Below are 14,093 nucleotides of genomic sequence, written 5' to 3' on the forward strand. Positions count from 1 at the left end.
GAATGGTTGAGAGAGGAGCAGCAGCACGGCAGCCAACAGACGTGAATGAGCAGTGTTGTTTCCACGGACTTATCACTTATCTTTTGTTTTATATTTAAAGAATTTAGTTTGACCATTTTTTCCCTTTCTTTTCTTGTGCTTATCACTTAATACTCACTATCACAGTGCATTAGTTCACCCAGTTCCCGAACTCTCTCAATTCAGATAATTTTACACATATAAAAAATAGTCATTCAATAGCTACTCGTTCTATTGTCTGACAAAAAATATAGTAAATGAGAACAGCTTTATTGGACATTCGGCTATATTATATTACATTATATTATATTATATTATATTATATTAAATTAAAATACAGTATGTGAGCATGATTTTAATGAGAAAAAACATTAGGCAGGCAGAACGCAAGTATGCCGCGATGACGTCATGAATATGCTAATTGACGTATTACGTCATCTAGCGACATTTAGCGACTTTTAGGGGAGGCGTTAGCTACTTTCCTTTGAAAATAGTTGGCAACACTGCACGCCACAGATCCCACTCCCCCGTCGCGCACGTTACAATCACATGCACACGCCTGAAGTTCGCGCAGTAACGAAGAGTGATGGCGGAAAAGATTCCAATTCCTCGGTTAACCTCAAGAGCTAGGAGGTCAGAGCTTGCAACATTGCTTCTCGACAGGTAATTGTGCTTTATCAACCATTTACTTTACTCCATGGTGTTGATCGATGCTGATGAGACGGGCGCGTTCACAGAAAATCTGGTGCACACGCACTGACCCTCAAGAACTCGATGGGAGGGTATTAGTTGATAGTGGGGGAGGGGCATGAGAGTTGTAAACATTCAAAATTTTGGCTAAGTCCACTCAATCTTCCAGGGTTGCCGACGGGTGACGGCAGCTTTAAGGTGAGAATCATATGTGAACATGAATCTGTTATTTGTTTTGTTTTTTGTGTGTGTGTGTGTATAAAGCAATAAATGCACATCTGTCATGTCTCTTTTATTTCAGGATATGAAGAAATAGAACACATTAAATAAAGTGATTTTGACAAATCATGTCTCTAAGCATTCTGCCATCTCTGTGGTCTGCTAGATGCAATCGGTGTTGTTCTAGGTCATCTTCATCAGGACAGGGGGGATGCCTCTCTCCTCTTATTGTGGCAATGTTGTGAAGTACCACACAAGCAACTGTGATGTCACATGCCCTATTTGGAGTGACCCTGAGCCCACGCAGACACTGAAACCTTGCCTTCAGAATGCCTATTGTCATCTCCACCTTGGCCCGTGTTCTGCTGTGAGACCGCTTGAAGCGTGTCTGTGGTCCGGGCTCAGGATCAGGGTAGGGTGTCATCTTATAGGGGAGGCAAGGGTATCATCTGTCCCCCAGCAAGTAACCATAGAAGTGTCCTGTAATGTTTGAGGTGTTTTGTAAATGTAATAAAGTCTACAAGCATTTGTCTAACAAAACGTACCCTGTTGAAATTTGTTGCACAGAGATGACTCTCTAAATATTCTGGCATCATGTACAGACCCAGGCCATTTTGCCCCAACATTAGTGATGAGGTGGGTTGCATCACATATTACCTGTGGAGAACAATAAGTTTATTATTTGTAACACCAATATTAAGGAGCCAAAATATAGCTATTACCTGCACATTGATGCCATGCACATACTTCCTATTAACATAGTCTCCCTCATTGATAGATGGAGCTTTAATAGGAATGTGGGTGCCATCAATGCACCCAATCACGTTTGGGAACCCTGAAATTAAGATTAATTACAAGTTTAAGAAGTCTGTGTAGCCTTTACGTGTGTGTGTGCAGTCAAAATAAACCTATTAAGAAATGTCATTTAATTGAAGTAGATGACAGAATTTCTGAGAGCAAACCTGCCACCCTATAGAATTCTTCTTTAATAAAGCGCACAGGTTTATGGCCAGGGAACTGTACAAAAGTGTGTAGAAACCGTTTCAGTGCCATGCATACTGTACGAACGGCTCTACACACTGTTGCCTTTCCCACATGTTCTGCATCGCCCACATTGTAGAGAAAACTCCCCGTAGCAAAAAAGCGCAGAGCAATACAAAGAATTTGTTCGGCGCTAAGCGCTGACCCGCGGTTTGTCACGTTTGAGATGTGTGGTTTTAGTAGGTTTGTTAAATAAATTAATGACTCCCTAGAAAAACGATAGCGCTCCTGCAAATATTCGTTAGGATAAGAAAAGACATCGATACGTGGTCTTATCACCCTCTCACGGCAAAAAAAACCCTGTATAATCTGTTCCTCTACGTCCACAGGATCCTCATCAAAAGGGCACGCCATGCTCGGAAACCTCTCTGAAACAAACTAACCCTGCAACATAACCTGCTCCGGAGCAGGTTATCCTCAGAGAATCAGTTGCTATGGTTACTTAGATAACCCGAAAGTTACCTCCGTTTTTGGAACCGAAAGCAGAGGTTATCCGCTTACTTACTCCTAAACTTACCCAGGTAAGTCACATAACCTGCTTTCTGGAATACACCCCAGGCCTGGACTTTACGTTGTGTTTTGTGTATGTTTGTGTGGCAGTGGTCCGTGAAGGACTCCCACTTTACTTTCGTTTTGATATTTGTGTTTATTTTTTAATTAAAGTCAAGTTTATCGTTCACCGGTTCCCAGCTTCTTCTTCCTTGAGCCTTAAACCTTTGTTACATATGATAATTATTTTTGCATATTCTATCAAAACTGACAGTTATGACAGAGGTTTCCACTCAGGAGGCTTCTTGGCCCAGCCAGGTTCATCATACCCTATAGTGGGGCAGGGCAGTATAATCTCCTTTTATGTTCAAATTTGTGCTTTAATTAGCGAATGCTTTCTTCCCTTGATAATATATTGGAAAATACATCATTGTCCTGTATGCAAAATATGCTAAATTATATATTGATATATGACTGCACAGTGTGTAATTCAGTTTTTGAATTAACAGAGCCCAATCATTTAGGGATCTTTTTATTTTATTTGGTAACAGTGAACACAGAGGGAAATAAGATAATTAAACAAGTGGATTGTATAGCACTGCACAAAAGAATAACATAATGACATAAAAAAATTTAAACATTTTAGTAAATTACTACACAGTCAGTTGCATAAATTAACAAGCAAATATTTACACTACTTTATACTTCACTATGTTTATACAGATGTGTGTTCTCAAATGCAGTAACTGTCAACTAGAGGTTATACAGCATTTCATGGGTATCAGGATGTTCTTCAGTGGCGTAAAAAACAGCAGCTAATCCAGATTCACATGAGCGTCTCTGACTGCTGGGCCCTGTAAAGGTCAGAAACAGTTCATCATATTATTTTAGAAATGTTTATATAATTTATGAATTTAATAAGTAGCAATTTGGTGCTAATTTTTAGTTCAACACAGCAAATAAATTTACACTTACATCTTTTCAAGAACCCTCCTGATTATATTCTGGGTGAATTTAGACTCTGGATTTAAACATTTCCGCTCTGCACTCTTCAAAGTAACACTGGAAATAAAAAAAGGAAAGATGAGCTGAATGCGTTCAAGAATCTTGAGATAACAGTATGATCATTAATGTGTGAATATCCAGGTAAAATCATTGTTTTTGTTCTTACATAATCTCTTGTTTTCCACAAGACGGACTTGGAGGCATGATTTCAAACTTCTCAATATTCTTTCTTAAAACCACATCCACTCCTTTGCCAGCACAGAAGCATCTGCCTTTGTGAATCTTGTTCTGCCCTGGAAGAGAATTTTTTATTTTTATTTTTTAGCTGCAGAACATAATAAACTAATATTTAGAAGAGATACCTTTGCAGAATCAATAGTACATAAGGTCTTAATAAGCAACACTCACCGTGTACTTCTGCAGCAAGCAGACAGACCAGAAAAACAATAACTGCAGCAGTCTTCATTGTGTTTAAGGTTTTGATGACTGGCTGTCATTACTGAAGACGATTAGCTGCTTATATAGCCATCAGAAGATCAGGGGTTTATAGCACGGCACAGTTCCCAGTTTCACTTTCACAAGCACAGCTGTTTCGATTTCCCATTTCTTTGAAATGCCTTTGCTCAAAGCTTTGGATATGTGCTGGTCTCTTGTCATTTAGTGTCATGATTGTTCTTGGCAATGAGGAAGAGTTTGTTTTATCACAATTTTGAAAGCTGATGTGAATTATTTGAGCCAAATATACATTTAGAGACCAAATGTAATACATTAGATTAGATTAGATTAGATTAGATTAGATTAGATTAGATTAGATTCAACTTTATTGTCATTACACAAGTACAGGTAGAAGGCAACGAAATGCACATTCCTCCAGAAGTACTAAACCACCCTTAAAACTGACATTCATCTATAATTATAATGTCATTTGTACAAACAAATGTAAACAAACAATCAAATTTGCCACAAATGTGTTAAAAACCATGTGCACACATTGTTAAAATGTTTAAAATAATAATAATAAGCACTAACATTTTGGATCATGAAATGACCAATACAGTGATGATGAAAATTAGTGACATCACAGCAAACTAGGAAATGAACTAAACTTCTGTTTTCAGAGGAACAGAATCAATCATCAGTTTTCACTTCCCCTGTATCTGAAAATGGATTCTTAATGAGAAGCTCACATTTAATGGTAAACAATTACCAGCAAAAGACAGGACATTTTGTCAAAAAAAATAAATAAATAAAATAATCCACTATAAACTGCTTTAATTTAGAGTGAGTGATATAAGGGGAGTGGATTTATTGCATAAGATAAATGTCACTTTGCTCACAGCTGATTGTTCCAGTTTTGGTTTGCAATCTCTAACCAAGAATAAAACCTGCTCTGGGCCATGGCCAGAAACCCGCTCAAAACCAATCCACCTTCTTGAGCCTGAAAAAACAGAGTTTGTTCAAAATTACCTGGGTAGCAACTGAAACCGGCTTCATGCAACAGTCCACTGCACCAGACCCTACAACACATGTAATAAAGGCCTTCTGAAGCGTAAGTATTTGAACACCCTGCTATTTTGCAAGTTCTCCCACTTGGAAATCATGGAGGGGTCTGAAATTGTCATCGTAGGTGCATGTCCACTGTGAGAGACATAATCTAAAAAAAAAAAATCCAGAAATCACAATATATGAGCCATCACAAAATGTCCTGAGCCATCCTCAGTTTGTCAAGGTCTTGTCTTTCACTAAATGTGTATGAACTTACCTGCCTCATTCTTCATTTGTGCCTACTTGCCTTCATCATGCTATCCTCTCTTCCAGTCATCGAGCATCTGAAATACAAAGAGCTCTGTTCAGTTTAAAAGAGCTCTGTTCGTCTGAAATAAGAATGTCATTTTTGGGTGGGCTATTCCTTTAAGTCTGCCATTTTACCTGCCAGCAACTTTGTGCAATAAACAGGACTGCATTCCTGTTTTCTGTCCCTCTGTTACATGACAGTTTTGCTTCATTAAAAGTTATATTGCAAGAGATTGCGTTGATTGTTCGGTGTATTTTCTATCTTTCACTGTATTGATATACCTTAATTTGTGCACTAAATATACAAGAGATTGTGATGTGCTTAAAAACAGTTAATAAAAGCCATCAAAATAAATCAGTTATCATGTTTTACTTGCCCGAACTTTCAGTGTTTTGGTATGACGTCTAATATTACTCCCACCAAAACATAATTTACATGAATATTTCTGTCTATTTGTGCAATATTTACGTCCTCATTTATGTAAATTTCAGGCACTTCTGAGAAATCACAACTAAAAAGGAGAGGAAGCTGGAGTAGTGGGGAAAAAACGAGAACAAAAACTGAGGGCAAACCCCTGGTCCTAGAGTATTTAAATGAGCTCTGAATGCCTTCAGTCATAATCTCACTGACCCAGACAAGCACAGTTCACCAAGAACAAGACAATGAAGACTATTGCAGCTTTTGTTCTTCTTGCCTGCCTGATTGCTGTAGGAGTGAAAGGTGAGTTTGATCTCTGAGAGTTATAGATCAGAATCTTTTAGAATATCTTGTATCTTTGATTATGGTGATGTTCTGCAGCTAATACACTGTAATTAAATGTATTTTCCAGGGCAGGAAAGGTCTTCAAAGGGCAGGTGCTTCTGTGCAGACAAAGGTGCAAACATGGTTTTAGTGAAGAACATCGAGAAGGTTGAGATCATCCCTCCAAGTCCATCTTGTCGCAAACATGAGATTATGTAAGCATAGCCTACATTTGTATGCATTCATTTATTTAAATGTTCATCAACTCCACAAACTCTCCTGAGTAAGATTCAGCTCATCGGTTTTGTCGTTTCACAGTGTCACTCTGAAGAATGGTGCAGGACGGAAATGCATGAATCCTGAGTCAAAATTCACAAAAAATGTCATAATAAAGGCTCTTGAAAAGAGGTAAGAATATCTGCTTTAAGTTTATTTACTTATCATTTATATATTCAATACAAAGACATAAACTCATCTGGCAGAGGGAGACACATAGCAATTAACTAAATTAATTAACACAATTATATTAAATTCACTTTTTTCTGATTTTGCAGGAACAAGCAGTCTGTGCCACACAGTACAACTGTCACTGTGCCACTGAAGAACATCCTAACACCATCAGCACCAACATCCTTCAAATGACTTCATATGTATTCATACACTGCCTAAATAAGTTGGGATTCAATTTAGAAAAAATAACTTAAAATATTTAGTAATACCTAAGCTGGTTAAATTATTTTTATGTGAGCACTGCGTTGTAAAAAGCCTTCATTTTTTATTTCATATTTTCATAAGACCTGTGTCATATGTATAGTCTTTTTTAAATGTGATGTATGATTTTATTTTCATTGTCCTCAAAGAAGTGTTAAATAAAGCTTTTTATCTATGAATTACATCTTCTGACTTCTGAATTTCTGAGATTCTGAATAAAAATGCATATGATGCTTTATGATAAACAATAGTTCCACAGGAATCACTAAAACATCACAAAATTCAGTAAAGCTTTCAAGATTACTATATTGAAAACACTGTTTCACAAATACATTTTAGTGCATTTAGTTGAGACTAAATTGACTGGATTTAATGTTCCTGTCTCAGTTATAAGCTGCAGTTTATGACTGATCAGGGCTGCGTTTCCCAAAAGCATCGTGAGCCTAGCTGATCGTAGAACAATTGCAATAGTCTCTACAATCAATTTAGGATTACAATGCTATTGGTAAACCCAGCCGTTGCTGGTAGAAAGACTTTTGTCAGTGCAATCTAATGTAGATTTATTAGTCATATTAAACAAAAGTTTGACATGAATAAATAAATGTAGATAATTCTACATAATAGGGTTTACAAGGTTTATGTATAGGTATAATTTTATAATGTAGGGTTTACAAGGCCACATACACATATGTAAAGTGATATATATACACATAGGCTACTGTATATATTTCAACTATATATGTCAACTGCCTCATTTTTTTCTTTATATGACGTTGGACATAAGCATGTCCAATTTTATTTTCATACATACTTGTGTATACTTGTGTAGAATGATATATCTCAACTGATTGATTGCTTGTACAATTACAAAAAAACCTAAACTATATTTTCGACTCGCTCTAATCTGCTAATGGGCTTTATGCACAGCTGCACTACTTCCTGAACTTCAGGCAGGTCCTTTGTTTCCTGTCTGCCATTATTGGACAAACTGATTAATTCAGGTGGTCAGGCACACCTGGATTAATCAGTTTGTCCAATAATGGCAGACAGGAAACAAAGGACCTGCCTGAAGTTCAGGAAGTAGTGCAGCTGTGCATAAAGCCCATAGCGACTATAAGTCATGAAGATATTAAGATATTATAAACATTAACATCATGATTTTCTGTAAAGCATTATACAAATAAATTTGACTTGACTTGATAAATCAACTGAAAAAGCCACATTCCCATTTTACTCACATAATTAAAACCAAATCTACACATAAAGCTACTTCCAACAGTGATCAAAGGAAGCTGTAAAAGCTCCTCTCATAAACATGGGAACTTCCACTCTGGCTGTTGTTGCTTTTTGCAAATCCTCATTACTAATAGAAGAAAAAGAAATTACCAATTTGTCTCTCTTGAAACCGGTAGAGAGGAGGTGGTCACTCATTATCAGCTCTATCCTGCAAACAGATCATCATTAGTTCTTTGATAGCTTATTTCTGACGACGGTTCATATTTCATCATAGAGAATGTCATGAAAAAGAGTGAGTACTGTACAAATAAACAACAAAGTATGTGTTCGTTGTTATTTTCAGTGTTACAGCGGGCGTTGAGGACCCATACCAGCATTGTACAGTATATTTATAAAATTATACACGTAGTTATACCAGTCTTACACCAGTTTTTTCCCACATTGATGTAATTTGTGCATGTTAGCCTTTCCAAATTTCAATAAATCACTGTTTTCATTAGTACAGAGACTTTTCACATAGAACATGCAATGTAAAGTAAAAGGGTAATGAGACCGTGACCGACCTCTATTGAAAAAGAAGTGGTGGATCTGTGTGGTTTGTGGTTTACATCACACTCAGCTGTCGGCATGAAGCCACAAGCTGATACTCAAACCAACAGCACACTGTAGTTCAATAAGCAATGAGTTGTTATTGAGTGACGTACAGTTTTGACACAATATTGTCAATTCCTTTTGTCCATTATTCCTAACAAATATAGTTCAAAATAACCCGAATTCAGCCTGAATGATTCTGCTCAATGAAGAATAATGAAGATGCATGTGTAAAATTGATAAAAGATGAATATCTGTCTGGCCATCTGAGATTTTTGTATGGAGAAAAACATTGGGGTCATGATCTTTCGATAGTATTACATCATATCATGGGTGAATATTAGCACCATTCATTGTTTGCTTTTGGCATCTAGTAGTCTTTGGACTATGGAAATGGTGACGTGACGTCAGACTTAACAAGCAGATTGTGACGTATATCCAAGTGAAACGGCTTATTGAAGAAAGAACAAAGGTGGGTCAGGACTTGATTTTGTCCATTAAGAATTGGTTGGATGGTTGTGGATTGCTATTGCTGTAATCTCATGTGAGTGACAGGTTGATCCTGCCCTCGCGCCAGTAAACACATCATCAGAGAAGAGAAGAGATGTCGCTGCAAGAGGAAGGGAAGTTATTTTGATTAAAGATTACGAGTTCATGAATTTTAAAAGAAAATTTATTTAGGATAAATCATAAACGAAACACAAACTTTGGTTGACAGTTCAATTGATTGTGTGAGAGTCAAATTCTGATTGTTTTCTGAACAGACATCCACAATTCCAACAGTAAAAGACAGGAATACAAGTGTTAATTGAGTTTGAGGAGAACTAACTCCATAACAACACAAAATATGGACCATGTCTGGTTACTTAAAATCCTGGTTTAGTTAATAGAAACTGCATACAGTTCATTGAATGTATTTATGGTGCAAACAGTAACTCATATAATGAAAAAATGTCTCTATAATAAAAAGTAACTGTATATTATACTGTTCATGCATAATCACTCACAAAGAGTGGCATTTCCAGATTTCACAAGACTTTCAGTTTCTCCTTCATTTTCATCAGCATGATTGTGACATAACATGACTTCAGCACAATGTCTATATAAAGAAAAAGGTAGTGAAAACACTTGATGATGTTCCAGTGAAATGAGAAAGTTTGTGTAATGCCCTGATTTTTTTTATGTCTCAAACTATTAGGTATTTCTACATTTTAACTCTGATCAAAATTTCATCATTAGAACATTTTTATTATTCAAATATTAAAAAATCTGAAAACAAAAGTTATTTGCTGTATATTTAAACTGTATATGGCATAAGACAAACATTTTTTCAATTAAATGCTGAAGGTTTGGTTTACGTAAAGTTATTCTGAAACATATTTGGCTCACCAAGCATGTGTCATTTGAATAACCCATGAGTGCTTATAGAATAAATATAGAATAACCTGGACACTTTTATCAAACATTACCATGTGTTGCACCTGGACTGATGTCATCAGTGATGCTTCCAGGGGTCATCATCGGGTGTTTCGGATCTTTACAGTCAGACACTCTCACCGAAGTGACCCAGCTGCCTCCTTGGCAGACTTTATGCCCCTTAAAGTACTGGCCCCATTGCAACCCAGCATCTTATAGGCCCTGCAGAGAGATTGGGCTGCAAATCCTCTGTATCGCCTCAATAGGCTCAGAGCCTCGCAATAAGTTACTGCAACACTCTTGTACCAGACCAACAACACATTTATCCTCAATATTTATGTTAGCATCTTTTCAAAATCATGTCTGACAAATATTGTTTACACCGAGGACTTTTCTGAAAGAGGTTGTGAAAATGTTTGACCATCTTCCACAGAAAACGCGTTTTGTCCCACATCCTATTTTGTGGTTACTTAATGCCTTTGTAAAATATCTCCAACATCCACAAGCACACCAGCAAGACCAGTGGGTGTTAACCACAATTTGTGATTTATTTATTTATTTCACAGTACAAAAAGAGGATGCACTTTCATCACTACGAGGGTAAATATTTGTACATTTTAGAAAGCTTAGGGTTATTAACTACCAGATCACCAGGATTCAGTTAGATTTAATCCATAGCCTAGAGGTTGGTTGCTTCTTGCCTACCACTGTGTGTTTTACCTTTATTCTTTCAAACAATGGTTCATTAGTCTGCTCCATTATAGTATTTTGTTTCATTAAAAGTTACTGTATATTGCAAAAGATTGTGTTGATAAATAGTTTTATTGTGCATTTTCTTTCTTTCTCTGTATTGCTACCTTAAATTGTGCACACAATATAAGAGATTGTGATGTGTTTAAATACAACCATTAAAAGCCATCAAAATTAGTCATTTACCATGTTTGACATGCCCTAACTTTCAGTGTCTAATAGTACTCCCACCATTACATAATTAACATAAAAATTAATTAAAATCATTATTTCAGTCTAAGCAATATTTACTTCCTCATTCATGGAAAGCTCAAGAGTGGCCTAAATCAAAGCTTCTTTTTTTCCCAAGATGGTTTAGGAGGTGCTTCCGAGAAATCACAATAAAAAGAGTAAAAGGGGAGGAAGCTGAATAGTGAAAAAAAGAAAAAAAAAAGAAAAAGGAGAACAAAAACTGAGGGGAAACCCCTGATCCTAGAGTATTTAAATGAGCTCTGAATGCCTTCAGTCATAATCTCACTGACCCAGACAAGCACAGTTCACCGAGAACAAGACAATGAAGACTATTGCAGCTTTTGTTCTTCTTGCCTGCCTGATTGCTGTAGGAGTTCAAGGTGAGTTTGATCTCTGAGAGTTATAGATCAGAATCTTTTAGTATATCTTGTATCTTTGATTATGGTGATGTTCTGCAGCTAATACACTGTAATGAAATTTATTTTCCAGGGCAGGAAAGGTCTTCAAAGGGCAGGTGCTTCTGTGCAGACAAAGGTGCAAACATGGTTTTAGTGAAGAACATCGAGAAGGTTGAGATCATCCCTCCAAGTCCATCTTGTCGCAAGCATGAGATTATGTAAGCATAGCCTACATTTGTATGCATTCATTTATTTAAATGTTCATCAACTCCACAAACTCTCCTGAGTAAGATTTAGCTCATCGCTTTTGTCGTTTCACAGTGTCACTCTGAAGAATGGTGCAGGACGGAAATGCATGAATCCTGAGTCAAAATTCACTAAAAATATCATAAAGGCTCTTGAAAAGAGGTAAGAATATCTGCTTTAAGTTTATTTACTTATCCTTCACATATTCAATACAAAGACACAAATTCCTCTGGCAGAGGGAGACACATGGAAATTAACTAAATGAATGAATTCATGAGAAAATAAAAGTAAATTAGGCTAAATGAATTGTTTCTGATTTTACAGGAGCCAACAGTCTGTGCCACACAGTACAACTGTCACTGTGCCACTGAAGAACATCCTGACATCAACACCATCAGCACCAACATCCTTTAAATGACTTCATAGACTTCATTGGAGATCAATGTAAAAAAATAAATAGATCTTAAAATATCAAAATATTCAAAACATTTCCTAACGCCTAAGATGATTAAATTGTTTTTTTTTTTTTTAATCTGAGCACTTGGTGTAAATAGCTTTAAAGGTTGTTGTTGTTTTTTGTTTTCACAAAAATATTTTCATAAGACCACTGAACAATGTGTCATATGTACAGTCTTTTTATAATTGAATGTCTGATTTTATTTTCATTGTCCACAAAGAAGTGTTAAATAAAGCTTTTTATCTACAAATTACATCTTCTGACTTCTTTTAGAGTAGTTCTTGTATTCTGAGATTCTGAATAAAAATGCATATGATGCTACATTTATGATAAGCAATTCACAGGAATCACTAAAACATCACAAAACTCAATAAAGTTGAGCAAGTCCCAACTTTAAACTGTGGCAAGTCCCAGTTAGTCTAACAAAGTGCAATTTTTTTAATTATGTTTTATTAAAGTTCGGGAGGAGCACGTTCAGATAATTAAACACCTGTGGAGCACATTCAGATAATCAAAGCTAATTAAACAGGAGTGGAGCACATTCAGTTAATCACATTCAGTTAACCTAGCCAATAGCCTACAGCAAACTTACTAGTTGACAGTTAGCCTTTGGCTCAGAGGTAGGTGGCTGGAATAATATGGATTATAATGAAGGAGAAGATGAAGAAAGGGAAGAAAGTAGGAGACGGATGAGTGACAAAAGAACCAAAGGGAATAAAAGAGTCAGAAATGAGAAAGATAATGACACAGAAAGTGAAGAAGAGGGACAAGTCATGGTTCAAAAAGAAAGAGAGGAAAAGTATGTAGTCATAATAACTCGACGAGCCAGAGCTTAACGTCAGCCATGACGAACTTGAGCTTCACGTCTGCCTCAACGAACCTGCACCTCATGCCAGTTCTGACGAGCCTACTCCTCACACCAGCCCTGTCGAGCCGGCACTTCTGGTCCCGCCCGCTGCACAGGAGACTGTTCGTCGCTTGTCCGTCGAACATGCAGTTCCTGAGCCATTGTCAGTTCCTGAGCCCATGTTAGTTCCTGAACCGGTTCCTGTTCCAGCCTATGTCCCCGTAGGTTCCCCCAAGTATATGTCACGATGTGGGTTTTGTGTCCTGTCAGATTCTATGGTTCCCTGTCTTGTCTATTAGTTATCCCAGGTGTTTCTGATTTACCACGCCCCCTTGTTATCTTTGTCTAGCTCGTTTGTCCCTGATTATTTAAACCCTGTGTTTCTGCCTTGTCTTTGTGAGTTCTTGTATGTCTTACAGTTTGCTGTAGCATGTTAACGTTAACGTTAGTACGGGGGAGTACAAACAGATGCAAATGGTAAGATAATTGAAGAATTGATGGACGAAAGAGAATTGGTCAGTCTGGATGATGGAAGTGGAACTAGGATAAATTTAGTAACAGGAATGGAATCTGCATTAGACCTAACATTAGTGTCTAACACTCTGGCTGGAAATACTAGATGGGAGGTCTGGCTAACAACTACACTGGGTAGTGATCACTACCCAGTTTTATTCAGAGTAGGTGGGAGACAAGAAATAAGGGTAGAAGAAAGGATCCCAAAGTGGATATTTGAAAAAGCAGACTGGGATAAATTCAAGAAGATGAGTGAAGAAATAATGACTAGGATTGATACAGCAGGAAGTATAGAGGAGATAAGTAACCAAGTTACTTAAGCAATCATAATGGCAGCGGAAGCAGCTATTCCTAAAGGGAAAATCAGAGGTAATCGGAAATTGGTGCCTTGGTGGAATGAAGAGCGTCAAAAGGCAGTGAGGAAAAGAAATAAAGCGTTTAAACTAGTAAAGAGGGGTCACAACATGCAGTCACTAATTCAGTATAAAAAAGCGCAGGCAGAAGTGAGAAGAACTATTCGACAGGCAAACAGGGCGAGTTGGAGTAAATTTTGTGATGAAATTGGAAGATCAACACCTGTGGGTAAGGTTTGGTCAATGATAAAGAGGATGGGTGGAGATAGGAGACAGTGGGAGTACCCAGTGTTGATATTAGAGGAGGAGATAGGTGTCACTAATCTGGAAAAGGCAGAAATAATGG

At 37.1% G+C, this 14,093-nt stretch overlaps 3 protein-coding genes across 3 annotated transcripts; 2 read left to right on the forward strand and 1 right to left on the reverse strand.

The window, feature by feature from the left end:
• Window positions 1–2,956: 2,956 nt before the first annotated feature.
• Window positions 2,957–3,985, reverse strand: LOC311293135 (C-X-C motif chemokine 11-6-like). Its single transcript, XM_084413180.1, has 4 exons — window positions 3,871–3,985; window positions 3,629–3,755; window positions 3,433–3,519; window positions 2,957–3,311 (listed from the first exon to the last, which is right to left on the reverse strand). The coding sequence occupies exons 1-4, from the start codon at window positions 3,926–3,928 to the stop codon at window positions 3,284–3,286; spliced, it is 300 nt and encodes a 99-aa protein (XP_084269306.1). The 5' UTR covers window positions 3,929–3,985; the 3' UTR covers window positions 2,957–3,283.
• A 1,847-nt stretch (window positions 3,986–5,832) lies between these two features.
• Window positions 5,833–6,892, forward strand: LOC311293603 (C-X-C motif chemokine 11-6-like). The gene is made up of 4 exons (XM_084414005.1): window positions 5,833–5,977; window positions 6,087–6,213; window positions 6,317–6,406; window positions 6,553–6,892. Exons 1-4 carry the CDS (start codon window positions 5,920–5,922, stop codon window positions 6,638–6,640), a joined length of 363 nt encoding a protein of 120 aa, XP_084270131.1. The 5' UTR covers window positions 5,833–5,919; the 3' UTR covers window positions 6,641–6,892.
• Window positions 6,893–11,161: 4,269 nt separating this feature from the next.
• Window positions 11,162–12,286, forward strand: LOC311294397 (C-X-C motif chemokine 11-6-like). The gene is made up of 4 exons (XM_084415249.1): window positions 11,162–11,313; window positions 11,423–11,549; window positions 11,653–11,739; window positions 11,902–12,286. Exons 1-4 carry the CDS (start codon window positions 11,256–11,258, stop codon window positions 11,993–11,995), a joined length of 366 nt encoding a protein of 121 aa, XP_084271375.1. The 5' UTR covers window positions 11,162–11,255; the 3' UTR covers window positions 11,996–12,286.
• The last annotated feature ends 1,807 nt before the right edge of the window (window positions 12,287–14,093 follow it).

This window comes from Rutilus rutilus (assembly GCF_951802725.1).
Source record: "Rutilus rutilus genome assembly, chromosome: 7".
Lineage (NCBI taxonomy): Eukaryota > Metazoa > Chordata > Actinopteri > Cypriniformes > Leuciscidae > Rutilus > Rutilus rutilus.

Excerpts from the sequence above, each read along its gene's own strand:
- LOC311293603 (XM_084414005.1), top strand. The coding sequence starts at position 5,920 with ATGAAGACTATTGCAGCTTTTGTTCTTCTTGCCTGCCTGATTGCTGTA. Across the intron at positions 6,214-6,316 it reads TGTCGCAAACATGAGATTAT|TGTCACTCTGAAGAATGGTG; the intron begins GTAAGCATAGCC and ends GTCGTTTCACAG. Across the intron at positions 6,407-6,552 it reads ATAAAGGCTCTTGAAAAGAG|GAACAAGCAGTCTGTGCCAC; the intron begins GTAAGAATATCT and ends CTGATTTTGCAG.
- LOC311294397 (XM_084415249.1), top strand. The coding sequence starts at position 11,256 with ATGAAGACTATTGCAGCTTTTGTTCTTCTTGCCTGCCTGATTGCTGTA. Across the intron at positions 11,550-11,652 it reads TGTCGCAAGCATGAGATTAT|TGTCACTCTGAAGAATGGTG; the intron begins GTAAGCATAGCC and ends GTCGTTTCACAG. Across the intron at positions 11,740-11,901 it reads ATAAAGGCTCTTGAAAAGAG|GAGCCAACAGTCTGTGCCAC; the intron begins GTAAGAATATCT and ends CTGATTTTACAG.
- LOC311293135 (XM_084413180.1), bottom strand. The coding sequence starts at position 3,928 with ATGAAGACTGCTGCAGTTATTGTTTTTCTGGTCTGTCTGCTTGCTGCA. Across the intron at positions 3,756-3,870 it reads GCTTGCTGCAGAAGTACACG|GGCAGAACAAGATTCACAAA; the intron begins GTGAGTGTTGCT and ends ATTCTCTTCCAG. Across the intron at positions 3,520-3,628 it reads TGTGGAAAACAAGAGATTAT|TGTTACTTTGAAGAGTGCAG; the intron begins GTAAGAACAAAA and ends TTTTATTTCCAG.